The 13,311-nt window shown below is 41.5% G+C and overlaps 1 protein-coding gene across 1 annotated transcript in view; it reads left to right on the plus strand.

The window, feature by feature from the left end:
- Positions 1–817: 817 nt before the first annotated feature.
- The window catches only part of Slc17a4 (solute carrier family 17 member 4), a 17,254-nt gene continuing 4,760 nt past the window's right edge, over positions 818–13,311 (plus strand). Inside the window, exons 1-6 of the mRNA XM_028776322.1 lie at positions 818–907; positions 8,031–8,141; positions 10,261–10,460; positions 11,348–11,581; positions 11,668–11,755; positions 12,170–12,256. Of these exons, the coding sequence (XP_028632155.1) occupies positions 8,060–8,141; positions 10,261–10,460; positions 11,348–11,581; positions 11,668–11,755; positions 12,170–12,256 (691 nt within the window). The 5' untranslated portion in view covers positions 818–907; positions 8,031–8,059. The remainder of the gene's footprint in view (positions 908–8,030; positions 8,142–10,260; positions 10,461–11,347; positions 11,582–11,667; positions 11,756–12,169; positions 12,257–13,311) is intronic.

A 13,311-nucleotide genomic window follows, 5' to 3' on the forward strand; every position in this document is an offset into this window, starting at 1 on the left:
CAAAGGGTCCCAGATACCGCAGGTCTATTAACTGTAAAAGAGTCAGTCAGCGGCTCAGAATCCTGAATGGCACAACATCTATCATCATAAGTCCTGAGGATCTGATGCCTGTACAAGAGTTGTAACATTAGAAGATGTTGCTGGCTCTGTCGTGTTCACTGCTGTTGAAAGCTGGGGACTGTAATAGCTGTCAAATGCTGAGACCACTAGATTAATCCCAGAGCAGTAAGCCTCTGATCCAAGAATATGTTAAGCTATAAGTATCTGTTTTCTATGAGGTCAGTATGTCTATAGCCACCCTCTGTGTAAAATTGGTTCTATTAAACATGGATATGGTGGAAAAGGGCCACATAAGAGACAAGATGTAACCCTATCCGTGAAGACTATAATACCACTGAGACCGTAGGCGGTGATGATGCCATCAGTGAGCTGCTCAGAGGGTTGACCTGATAACGTGACAGGGAAAAATATGTGCTAATGTGCTCAATAACTTGAATTGTATCCTTGAGGTCAACATGGTGGCAGGAAAGAACCCACTCTTGAAAGTTGTTCTTTGACCTCAACAAGAGAATACTTACCCACACACACTCAACACATACATAATCATGGAAAATGTAAACTTTAAAGATGAGGCAGGAGGGATATTGAGACCCACAGAGAATCAGGGAAGATGGATGTCACTTTAGATGAACTTAAAGTATGAGGAAGACTGAATGACTTGGTCAGGTCATCAATTAAATAATAAAACAAAGTTAAAAATTAAATGGTTGCACCAATAAAACACTCTGTTTGGTAAGATAAAGGCCAAAGGCCCTGAGTAATAATTTACTCCTAAGGGTTAGACAGCTGTAGAAAGCTGAGAAACCGATAGGATCGCAGCCAGGACCCAGCTCTCCGCCTTCCTCAGGTTTGCTTTCAAGTTCTTGTTCTGGTTTTGATGGTGTGGGAACGGACCTTTTCCTGTTGAGATTATAGATGGTGCACAAGACTGGGTTTCTTTTGGGAGATGGTTCTGAAAAGTGAGACGGATGCTGCCTTTTCCTAAAACAAATGAGGTCCTCAGGAACTCTAGAAGAAGAGGGAGGGAGGGAGACAGACATGGAGGAGGGAGACAAAAGCCAGTGTTGAGTGGGTGGGGATAGGAAAGGGAAGAAAAAGGGGAAAGGAGAGAGAATAGAGTTGGAAGCAACTAGAAAGGAACAGCAATGGTAAACTCAGGGCTTGCATTTCTAAGGGTTATTGATGCTGGTAAATTGCACAAATCACTCATTCATTTAACTTGCTTTTGTGAGATACACTAATTTGAAGAAACAACACTAACCAAACAGACTGAGGCAAAAACAAAACAAAACAAAAAAAATCCCTGATATTTTAAAGAATATTTTTAACAGGCTTCAAAGATCAAATTAATGAAAACAGAATAAACATAGTATTTTCATGGGAGAATGGGGGACCAAAGCAAATAAAACCCCATATGGCTTTGTGCAGTGGTTCAGAGTGCTCTTTTCTTTTGCTGTTGTGTTCCTGTGAGAGGACTTCCCTTTCAGCTCAGAGACAGTTGATACCAGCAGACTGGGTGGCTAGAGTAGGCAAAGCATATGCTGACTCTGTCAGCGTTAGCCCCTTAGTTGTTATCATCCATCCTCTTCTGCTTCCTTCCCAGCTAGGCCATTCTTGCTTTTTTATCTTATCATATTGTACTCTGTGACTCACTGGAGCATGCCTCCTGCATGCTGTCTGTAGTCATGTCTCTTGTCCTTCATCAGCCTTGCCCAACCCTCTTTGTCTAACTGACAAACTCCAGTTCCCTCACAAACTTAAGAGAATCCATGACCAGGAGTAAGTTCTTCTGTCTAAGCAGATACAGAGCAGCTAGTGAGAGCAAACCTTCAGTCATGCTGGAGAAAGCCACAGAAGTAAGCATTCCATTTATTTATTGCACTGGGTCAGTGAATGAACCAGAGGTCAGTGAACTGAAGCATTGCATCACTGGAAGCCAGAAAGGAAAAAGTTGCCCTGAATTCTGTCTTTAGTTCCATGAGTGGTAGACTCATCAGTTCAACCTGTCTCTCTAAGGTGTGAACAAGAGTCAGCAAATGGTTTTAGGTTTTCCAGCAGAATGCTCAGGTTTGACCCACTTGATTTTTGCCAGCCAGTGTTGGTTTGGATTTAAGTTGTCTGTCAGTTTATTTCTGAATTCTGATGCAGGCTGGCATGCAAGCTTGGAGATGGTATAAGCTGGAATCTTGTCCGTATCTGTTACAGCTTTAGTAGTGACATGCCTGGATGTTAGGTAACATTTACATAGACAGTGAAACACAAACCTGATCCATGCTACACATTCTCTTGATTGTGAACATGTTTCATATTCCCTAGAGAGAAGAATAGTTTTGCTTCACCAGAAGCTCTGTCCATTGTCCTTCCCTTTACATCTGCTTGGACTCTCAACTTACAGGAGCTGATGCTCAGGTAGTAAGATGGCTGTTGTCAGACTCCAAATAATTCCAGTCTCATAGGGAATGGTCTAATACAATGGAGAACACAAAGAGCCAAACTTTATCTAAAAATAAAGCTCCCAATTCCAGGCTGGACCCTGGAGGGAAAGGACTGTTTGAATAGCCCCTTGTTCCCTTTCTTTGTCTGCTATTCCCCTCTCCTCTCATCCTAACTGAAGCTTCTCATTCTCACAGGGCCAGTCTAGGGCAATAGAGGCTGATGTGAGGCAGGCAGTATCTGTTTGTCTGGATGGATCATCCATGCTGCACCTTTTGACTATCCCGCTGAGGTCTTCAGTGGTCTTTCCCCGAATGGCTAACCCATGTCTTTTCATTCTTTCCTCTGCTACTGAGCATCTTTTAGTCTAGTTGTGCTCTGTGGTCACATGATACCTTCTAGACACTGCTCTTGGGCAGATTTTAGAAAGTCGTATCTTTAATGTCACTCAAGTCATCCACATCTGGCTGACATGAAATGTGTAGGTCTTTGCCCCAGAAGTTTTTGTACCTGCTACTGTGCAGACATCACAAGCTTTCAGTGGGTACTTTCCCCATCTGTAATGCATACCCACAGTTACAGCTTGTGCCCTCTGATTCAAAGACACATGAACTTACCAGTTCCCTTCTCTCTGTCTCTCTGTCCTTCTGCCTCCACCCCTCACCCCTAACAAACTCTATGGGGCATAGGTGTAGCCCCTTCCAGGTAGCCAGTATGAGTTGTCCCTGCCTCTCTTCCTCTTTCATAATGTCTGGGTGAATTATTCCTCCTGTGTGTCCATCTCAGCTGCGTTGTGTCCCTGAGTTTGGTTCAGTAGCTTCTTTCTTCTGAGATGATTGCTTCCAAGTTCAGGCAGGGATCAACATGTATTATTTCCTACTCTGTATGTGTTCAAACTGGAAACAAGAGTCCCATTACATACATAGAGAGATACACAAACAAATATACACTTATACCCATAAGGGTGTCATCAGAATGAACAATTTTCACACCTACACTTTGTATTCAGAGTTTTTTTAGGTGAATTTTTGTTACTATTGCTTTAAATTTTATTCATTTATGTTTATGGTGTGTGTGTAAGAAACCTGAGTTTAGACACTTGAGGAGGACAGAAGAGGGTGTCAGATACCTTGATGCTGTATTAACAGGTGGTTGTGAGCCCTCTTGAACTCAAGTCCTCTTCTGAAAAAGCAACAAGTGCTTTTAACCACTGAGAACCTACAAATTTATTTTTATCCCAGCAATGTTTCACAAGCATTGATTAGACACCAGTGATGAAGCAAAATTCCTGTATGGGAATTTTTACATATCTTTCTCGCCTTTGAGAGATGACAAGACCTATTAGATTAATGGATCTTAATTTTTCTTTCATAATTTTAGCTCACTTATGTAGACATAAAATATGTAAAGTGTGTCTTTGTGTGAGTTTGTATTATTTAATGTTTAGCTTCTTTTTTTAAATAGGAAAACATTTATTTATATCATCATCAACAACAATAACAACAATAATAATAAAGGCCATGAGCACAGCCAGAAGACAATAAACATTGAAAAGTGGCAAGGTCAAAGGAGCTGGAGGGCTGTGGGAAAAAAGCCACGGCAGAGTCCCGGAGGCTTTCCATGCCAGCAGGTCCCACATACAGTCTAAGGTTCCAGAGGCTGGAAGCTTTGGCGACAGCAGGCCCCAATGACACGAGAAAGTCCTTGGTTCCAAAATGGTTTATTATCATGGTGGATGGTAGATGGATCTGGATGTACCCCCCCTGAAACTCAGGGAAGACCTGAGTTACATATGGAGGGAGAAAGGGGGAGGGTCTGGTGAAGAATGATTAATTGGCTCTGCCCTCTGGCTTTCATTAGTATGCAAATCTCTCTAAGACTTTAGGCCTGTAGTCACGCTCTCTACCTGTGCACTTTGGGAGGGGCTGCAATGGTCTACATGACTGAACAATGTAGGTCTATGGAGACTAGACTGCGTGTCAGGACCCTGGGTTCTGGGGACATGGCTGAACACCTGCCGTTTCTCCCTTGGAGTCTCGGGGTTCCAGGCCCATGCCTAGCCAAGAACCAAGATACCCTTACACAGTCCCACAGAGGTCTATCTCCCAGCTGCAACAGGAAGGAAGAGGTCTGTGCATAGTTTACCATTACCTGCGTCCTGCAGATACTGAATGATGTGCTGGCTTCTTGCTACCATATAATTTTTTACCTTTTATGTTGTTGGTTTTTTTGTTTTTTTTTTAATTTTTATTGGTTATTTTGTATATTTACACTTCAAATGTTATCCCCCTTCCTAGTTTCTTCTCCAAAACTCCCAGCCCACCCCTCCTTTCCTTTGCCTCCATGAAGGTGCTCCCCCACCCACCTCCCCACTCCCGCCTTACCACCCTAGCATTCCCCTATACTGGGGCATCAAGTCTTCACAAGACCAAGGGCCTCCCCTCCCTTTGATGTCAGACAAGGCCATTCTCTGCTACATAGCAGCTGGAGCCACAAGTCCCTCCACGTGTACTCTTTGGTTGGTGGTTTAGTCCCTGGGACGTCTGGGGGGTCTGGTTGGTTGATATTGTTTTTCCTATGGTGATGCAAACCCCTTCAGCTCCTTCAGTCCTTCTTCTAACTCTTCCTTTGGGATCCCCCTGCTCAGTCTGATAGTAGGTTGCAAGCATCCCCATATATATGTAAAGCTTTAGCTGAGCTCTCAGGAGACATCCATATCAGGCTCCTGTCAGCAAGCACTTCTTGACATCAGCAATAGTGTCTGGGTTTGGTGGATATATATATTTAGTTTCCTACAACTTATTTTTCACCTAACAACTTTATTTGTTCTCTCATTTTTTTAAAAAAATGAGTTCTTCGAGAATTTTGTACAGTGTGCACCTAGTGTAGACACCCCTCCTCCAGCTTCTCTCAGATCCACTCCCCACTTCTCTACACTCAACATTGTGTCCTCTTTCTCCCTTTCCCAGCTGCTATACATTGACAGTAGTTCCTCACCTAGGGGTGGGACTTTTTGCTCACCTCCTCTCTTCATGTTGGGATTTAATGTGGCTGCACTTGCTCAGGTCCTGTGTATGCTGTCACAATCACTGTGAGCTCATATGTGCCACTTCCTGCTGTGTCTGCAAAACACTGCATTGTTTTCTTGTTGTCATCCACCATCTCTGGCTCTTAAACTACTTCTTCTTCCACTATAATCCCCAAGCCTTGTGAGGAGGTGGGTGTGATAGACATACATATTATATATACATCCACATAGATATGTATACATATGCATATATGTATATATCCCATTTAGGGCCTAGCCTTGATCAATTGTGTGTCTATGATTTACTACAAATAGGAACTTCTTTGATTAAAGTTGTAAGATTTATTAATTTATGGGTATATTAGGCCAATGGGAGTTTGTTTAGTAATATGTCCTTTCAAGGGTATATGACATGTCTAGTTACAAGTTCTTGGCTAGATAATAGTGCCAGGTATGAACTTTATCTTATGGAGTGGACCATAAATACAAACACAAAGTAGTTATTTATACTCATGATGGTTATGTCACTGTTCTAGTGAGCATGTGTGAGTTGAATGAGAAGACCTCATGCTCTGAGGCATTTGAATACTTGATCCCTAGTTGGAGGCACTATTGAGGGGTGATATGCCCCATATGGCTTGGTTCTGCAACTCTGACTAAGGACACTGAGCGAATGAAAAATGATAGGCACACCTACCAAAAAGCTAGGGTCGGGTAATGATGGGTGTAAGTAGGATGTTTGCACCAACTTCTTTTATAGCCCAGAACCTTGGCATGTTTATTATGTATAGCACAGGGGGAAGAAATTAGCTAGTCTTGGTAGGAGGTCTTGCAGGAGAGCAGTCTCAGGCTATAAACATTCAGGAGGAAGTGCAGTTGCTAGCATTTTTATAAACATTTGATCAATCATTTATAAAAATGTACTTGTATTGAAAAAAACTTTGTCAATTTCAAGTCTCATCTACATGGGGAGAGGCTTTATCAATTTCCCATGGGTCTGAGGCCTTGGCCCTTGTCATGGCTTTGCCATGACAACAATCCACACTCATTCAGGACTTCATTCATTGCGGGCTTCCTCTGCTCCCTACAGGGTAGGTTTAGAGGTGTAGCCTTGCTGGAGAAAGTATGTTACTGAGGGCAAGCTTTGAGGTTTCAAGACCACATTCCACTTCTGGTTTGCACTCTCAGCCTGATGCTTGCAGGTCAAGATCTGAACCCTCAGCTTCCTGTCCCTGCTGTCACACCTTTATTCCACCATTGTCGATTCTAATCATCTAGAATCGCAAACTCAAATAAACAGTTTTTCTCAATAAGTTCCTCTAGTCATGTTTGTTAGCAGAACAATAGAAAATTAATTAATGCAGCATGTTTTGCTTGGCCAGTAGTTATTGCAGCTTGAAAAATTTACAGCTGGGTAAGGTCGATATCACTTTTCTCCTCTGGTAGTGTGCATAGAGCCTTCCAACACTCTGAAACCCAAACCAGACCTGTTGTAAGAATGTGACCATGAAACCATCTCTCTAGGTCATCTTCAATCACTTTAAGCATGTTTGTATAATGTCTTTATGAGTCTAGTATATTGGAGGTACTTTACATTCATGCATTAAGTCTGAGGATGTGGCTTAGATGGGCTTCTCTGGATGTTTATCATTTTGAACCTCAAACCCATATCAAGTGGAGTTTCACCTGTAGCAATTTGCTGTGATCTGTGTCTATCTAAAGAACCTAGCTTACAATCCTTGATTTTTCACTAGAGAAGCTAGAGTTATCAATCCTCAATCTAAAGATAGTATAAATTCAAAGCCCCAGTTCTCCAGGAACTTTCAGAGTCTCTATTTTTAAACTAGAGGTTGGAAATAGTGTAGATAGGGACATGTATTGCAGTCAGCAGAGATTATTCAAGTTTGGGGCCTTTGGGGCTTCTGGCTGTGTGTTAGGATCTTCCTCATAATCTCATCCCTGGCATGGACCAGCCTTCATCCTTCATAGTCACTGGGCCCCACCCTTACACCACTGAGACAGACTCTGCCTCTAGGCCCCACTCTTACATCACAGAAGAGTTAGTGTATGACTCTGATTTTTCATTGCATCCATGGATGTAGCTCTCTCTAGCTTTGGAGCAATTGCCAAAATGGACAATTTTCTGCAACAGTTTTCCTAGTCTACATGTTTTTAAGGGACAGTTTCCACCACTCCAAAAAATTCAGCCTGTTGAAATCTTTCAGATAAAATTTCAAGTGAGTGGTTAAATTTTCATGTCCAGCTGTTACAAGTACCAGTCCAAAGCAGGAAGCACAGAGGTACAGAAAGAAGCACATAACTGATTTAGGCATTCCAGGCTAGATTTCCTCATTTCAAAGATACAGCTATTAAGATTTGGGATAACTATATCTTTCCCAGCGCCTCATATTTTGTTACTAATAAAGCCAAAAATGGGAACTACATCAAATAAAATACAGGATGCTTTCATGTTTATGATTGCTCTTACATGCTTTTACTTTGTAAGTAGATGCTGGACCTTAGAAGAAGAAAATCAAGATGTCTACTGGAGCAGACCTCAAGGCGAGAGAGGGAGGCATTCCCAATGACAACATGACCCAAGAACAATCCTCCAAGAAAGGTAAAATCACACATGCAACTCTGGTTATGAAAAAAACAGGAGACACATCACCTCAGCTTCCTTTCCCTTGATACATAGCATTTTTCTCACGGCTGCCGATAGCCAGCAGTGCCAGGTAGTGATGAAGCAGTTTTACTTTTAATTGTTTCACTCCTCAGAGGAAATCTTGAAGGCACATAGAACAAGTAAGAATCATGTGGCCATTATTGGGAAGTGAAAACAGCAGCAGCAGCAACAACAACAACAACAAAAACCCAGAACAACTCCAAGAAGATAAATAAACAAAAAATAAAACAATTCATCCAGAAAAACCAAATGACTAACAAACCCAAACAGCCTCACAGCAGATTCTAGATAGGAAACTGAGCCTGGCCTTCAGCTTTTTCCCTAGGGCTGAAGTCTATTATTCTCTAAATTGTTTCAAGTCACTGTTAAGATGGAAAACTTAGAACTTTTTCCCCACAAAGCTAGGAAGGAAAGAATAATAGACATGTACATAGACTACAAATTCACCTTAATTACACATGCTAAATAAAATTCTACCTAAAGTGTTTTGTCATTAGAAACAGCCTGTGACTAAGAGGAGACTGTTCCAAGAATGCAAGGGAGTCAAGTGTTAGCAAGCACCATCATAAGGCATCACAGCAACCCTTCAGCTCTCCTCAGAGCACCTGCAGGCAGGCTTTTGTACAACCCTTGTGAAGTGCAGAAGCCATGGACACTGTGGAGACTTGCTGTGAGTAGAGCATCTAGGATGGAGATGTAGGTGACCGATGCCAAGATTTCAACACCCATGAGCACTAACATAGGTGTAGGATAGTGTGGTGTAGTTGACATGCATGTCATGTGCACAGGAAATGGTATAAAAGATTATTTCCAGTGAATTTTGATCTAGCAGAGGTGCCCCTTTGACTGAGATGCTGGACAAAATGAGAGGATGATATAAGTACTGTAAACAATAAAATGAATTGTCTTTCCTCATGATCTGTACATAAATGTGTATGGACCGTATGTCTGTCTATCTATCCTCTATCTAATCAAAGCCCCAGGGGAAGAAGAAGCATGAAAGTAACAGGCACTGAATATGGTCACACCTGTAGCCCCAACACTTGGAAGGCTGAAGTTGTAGGATCTTGAGTTTGAGGATAGCCTAGGCTGTGTAATGAAACCCTGTCTCAACAAACAAATGACAAACAAATAAACACAGTGATAATAAAATTAATTTAGTTACATAAGCTATATAAACTACTTGATAAAACTTAGATGGGACTTAACTAATGAGCTCAGTTTCAGGTTGGGGCAGAGGAAAGACTTGATCTATGTGTGAAACATAGAGAAGACAGCCTGGTCATCCTGTTTAATGAAATATGATGTAAAAAGGACAATGACCAAGATGCTACCATAATTTTTTTTCAGATGGAGGAAGGAGACTTTTCAAAATCCTAGACTTAGACCAAAGGTGATATCTGTTAATTTTTTAATTTAACAGGTGAATCTCCACACACAAGAGTCCTAAATATTCCAGTCTCACCTGCTCTCTGGCTGAAACCAGGAAGCTCTCAACTCAGAGTTTGAACATGGTGACCATATTTTACCTCAGGATTTCTCTGTCTATTAGTTGTGGTCACACTAAAGTGATTGGAACACAAGCAAGCTTTACGAAACCCTAGATTACAGTGTTAAAATGAAGATGACACACATCTTTAACCTAACACTAGCCTGCCACTCAAACTACGACCAAGTTAAATATCCTACTGCTAGTAATAAGTGACACTGAGTCATTTCAAACCCTCCTGAGCACTCAAGCATGCATGCATGAATGTGCGCGCAAGCAGTCTCAGCTTCCTGACAGTTCTTGTTCTAAACCTGTTCCTGCCCTTGATGGCTCATCCCAGAGCCCCCAGAATCCCTCTGAGGCTGGCTCTCCATGCACTCTTCAAGGCTTTGCTTCCAAGGGAAGTAGTACTCCCTCTTGAGAGAATGAAGCCTCCCATAGAACAGTGTCTGGTCTCCCTATAATCCTGAGATTCAAGAGACACCAGTCTTCTGCCTCCTCCAGACTTAGAAGGTCAGGAAGAAAGAAGGCTGACCATATAAGTTTTATTCCTTCTCCTTTCAGGCTTCTGCTCACTTCGGCATGGTCTGGCCTTCATCTTGCATCTCTGTAATTTCTCCATTTATACCCAACAAATGAACTTGAGCATTGCCATAACAGCTATGGTGAACACCACAGTAGCATCCAGCCAGCTCAATGCTTCCACAGAAAGACCTACCACCAACTCCCAAGATTTCTGGAACGAAACACTACAGGAATCTAAGGTAGTGGTCTGTTTTGTGAGATTCTGAACAATTTCTTTGATTTGAAGGCCATCTTATGAGCAAACAAAATTCCTTTAGCATGAGAACATAAATACATATCTGAGGGAACTTTCATCTCTCTCTGCTTGGTGTCTGTGAGTGAAACCATGGCTAAGTTAGAATGAAGCATGGTTAATCAATCAGTAAAATTAAATTCTTCTATCAGGATGCAAAACCTTATAGAACCACAAAATCAGCTTTTCAGATTGTCTTCTTTCCCTTCCACATACTGCTCAATATCTCAGCTATGTTTCTTTCTTTATTAGCTTTTGCTTCCATTTGTATCTATCTATAATATGCACACTATATATGTATCTATTATAATATATAAGGTATAGTTCATATAGACCCTATATGTATATGAATATGATGTATATGTGTATGGATGTGCATGTGTGTATACACACATACACAAACACACACATATGTTTTTCCCTTCTGAGACAGGGATTTTATGACTGTATATGCATATATCACCACACCCATCATGGGTTCCCTTATTTTAATTGGTCAGCTACTTGAGTCAGGGTGATAAGAAAGAATATGATGTTCATATACTTAGGTGTCTTTTTTTCTTATGAAACTGGTGGATTGGACAAATTGAAGAGAGGTTAAAATGAACTTCAAATTGCTTTTTGTGTTCCAAGTGAATTTTGTGTCTCACTTTGAATAGTCAACAGTTGGGCCAGGTGTGAGGCACAGCTATAATCTCAGGACTCTGGAGGTGGAGGCAGAAGGACTAAGAGATCAAGGTCAGCCTGAGCTGATGAGAACCTGTCTTAAAAACAAAATGAAAATGAAACATGTCACCTGTGTATCCAAATAATCAGGACCCCTTTGTCCTCTAGGCCCCTGTTTACGACTGGACACCTGAGATCCAGGGAATCCTCCTCAGCTCTCTCAACTATGGATCATTCTTAGCTCCAATTCCCACTGGCTATGTGGCTGGAGTATTTGGAGCCAAGTATGTGGTTGGTTTAGGGTTGTTAATTTCTTCAGTCCTGACTCTCTTCATTCCACTGGCAGCTGATGCTGGAGTAGTCTTGCTCATTGTCCTTCGGGTCATCCAAGGCATAGCTCAGGTATCAAGATCTTTACCAAGTATAACTGGCATAAACCAATGTTTTAGAATGATCTGATATCTCTAAGAATGGAAAATTTCCCCCAGGTTATGGTATTAACAGGTCAGTACTCAATGTGGGCCAAATGGGCTCCCCCACTGGAAAGGAGTCAACTCACCACCATCGCTGGATCAGGTAACTGGGATATACATTCATATGTATTGTCCAAGAGAATACTCAGAAATGGCCTATTGTGAGAATGAAAGCCTGTATCCTAGTTACTCCTCACTTCATAATCTATGCTTTTAAGAACTAGAAGATCTTTTGTGATTAGAACAACATGTTAATAATGCACCAATAAATATTTGATTTTTGCATACATTCATTTCTTTTGCCCTCACAGGAACCTTATAAATCATCTAAGGAGTAAGTACATAGTGTACAAAATCTGAGACATCATACAGTCCTTGAGTGAGAGAGCAGTGTCTGTATTTTGATAGTCTGTATCCAAGCTCATACTCTCAGTCACTGTCACTCAACTCTGTAGGGAGCATATTGATTCCCAAGACTAGCTCTCTTACCCATAGTTTCCTTGTATCTTTTGTTCAGGGTCAATGCTTGGGACCTTCCTTGTCCTTATTGCTGGTGGTCTTCTTTGTCAGGCCCTAGGATGGCCTTATATATTCTACATCTTTGGTGAGTTTGTTCTTTTCTAAAATCCCAAAATGTTTCCTTATGACAGATGAATGTGTCTCTCGTTATTGATATTCTAATAAATGTGAAGTTGGTAATGTCCAAAATTAGTCAAAGTGTAGATCTTGCTGACTTACAAAAGAATATTTAAATTTTAGTATTCTTGGAGCTGAAAAGATGGCATAGCAGTTAGGAGTACTTGCTGCTCTTGCAGAAGATCCAGGTTCAATTCACAGCCCCACAAGCCAGCTCAAAACCATCTGTAACTCTAATCTTAGGAGTTTCCAATGTCCTCCTCTGATCTCCAAAAGTCCACATACACTTATGCAGACAAAACATCCATATATATAAAACAAACCTGAAAAAAGAAACTAATATGAATTTTAGTAGTCCAGATAAATAGCTGAGGAACCTTATGACTTTAAGGACATTAGCATATACCTGTCTGAGATAGAGATATGGCTCAGTTGGTAAAGTGATTGCCATGTAGGCACAAGGAACTGAGTCTGATTCTCAGAACCCATGTAAAACATTTTGGTATCAAGGTGAACATCTGTAATCTCAGCATTGGGGAGGCAGAGTCAGGCAGGATCTCATGCTTGCTGCCATCCAGCTATCCTCCTTGGTAAGTCTCTTGGAAATGCTGTGTCCAAAGACCAGGTGGATGACACCCAAGGGATGACAGCCAAGTTTAATGAGCCACACTGCCACACAGTACTGATGATGTTGAGTTCTCCAACACTGTACTAAGGGATATATTAGATCAATTGTGTTTGATGATGATTGATTTTATTCTATGTGTAGAAATGGCCTAGGTAATGAATTGCACATAAAACAAGAAAGATAAAAGAAAGGCAGGAAAGGGTTCAATGAAGAAGAGAAATTTGCAGTACAAGCAGCCGGAAGAGTGCAGGCTGGTACTTAGCCATGAAGGGGAAGGTGCTTAGCCATGAAGGGGAAGCATACCAAAGCATAAAGCCATGCATGGAGCCTCAGTGTAACAGTGTGTGTGTGTGTGTGTGTGTGTGTGTGTGTGTGTGTGTGTGTGTGTGTGTGTG

Source organism: Grammomys surdaster, unplaced genomic scaffold (assembly GCF_004785775.1).
Source record: "Grammomys surdaster isolate TR1022 unplaced genomic scaffold, NIH_TR_1.0 267, whole genome shotgun sequence".
Lineage (NCBI taxonomy): Eukaryota > Metazoa > Chordata > Mammalia > Rodentia > Muridae > Grammomys > Grammomys surdaster.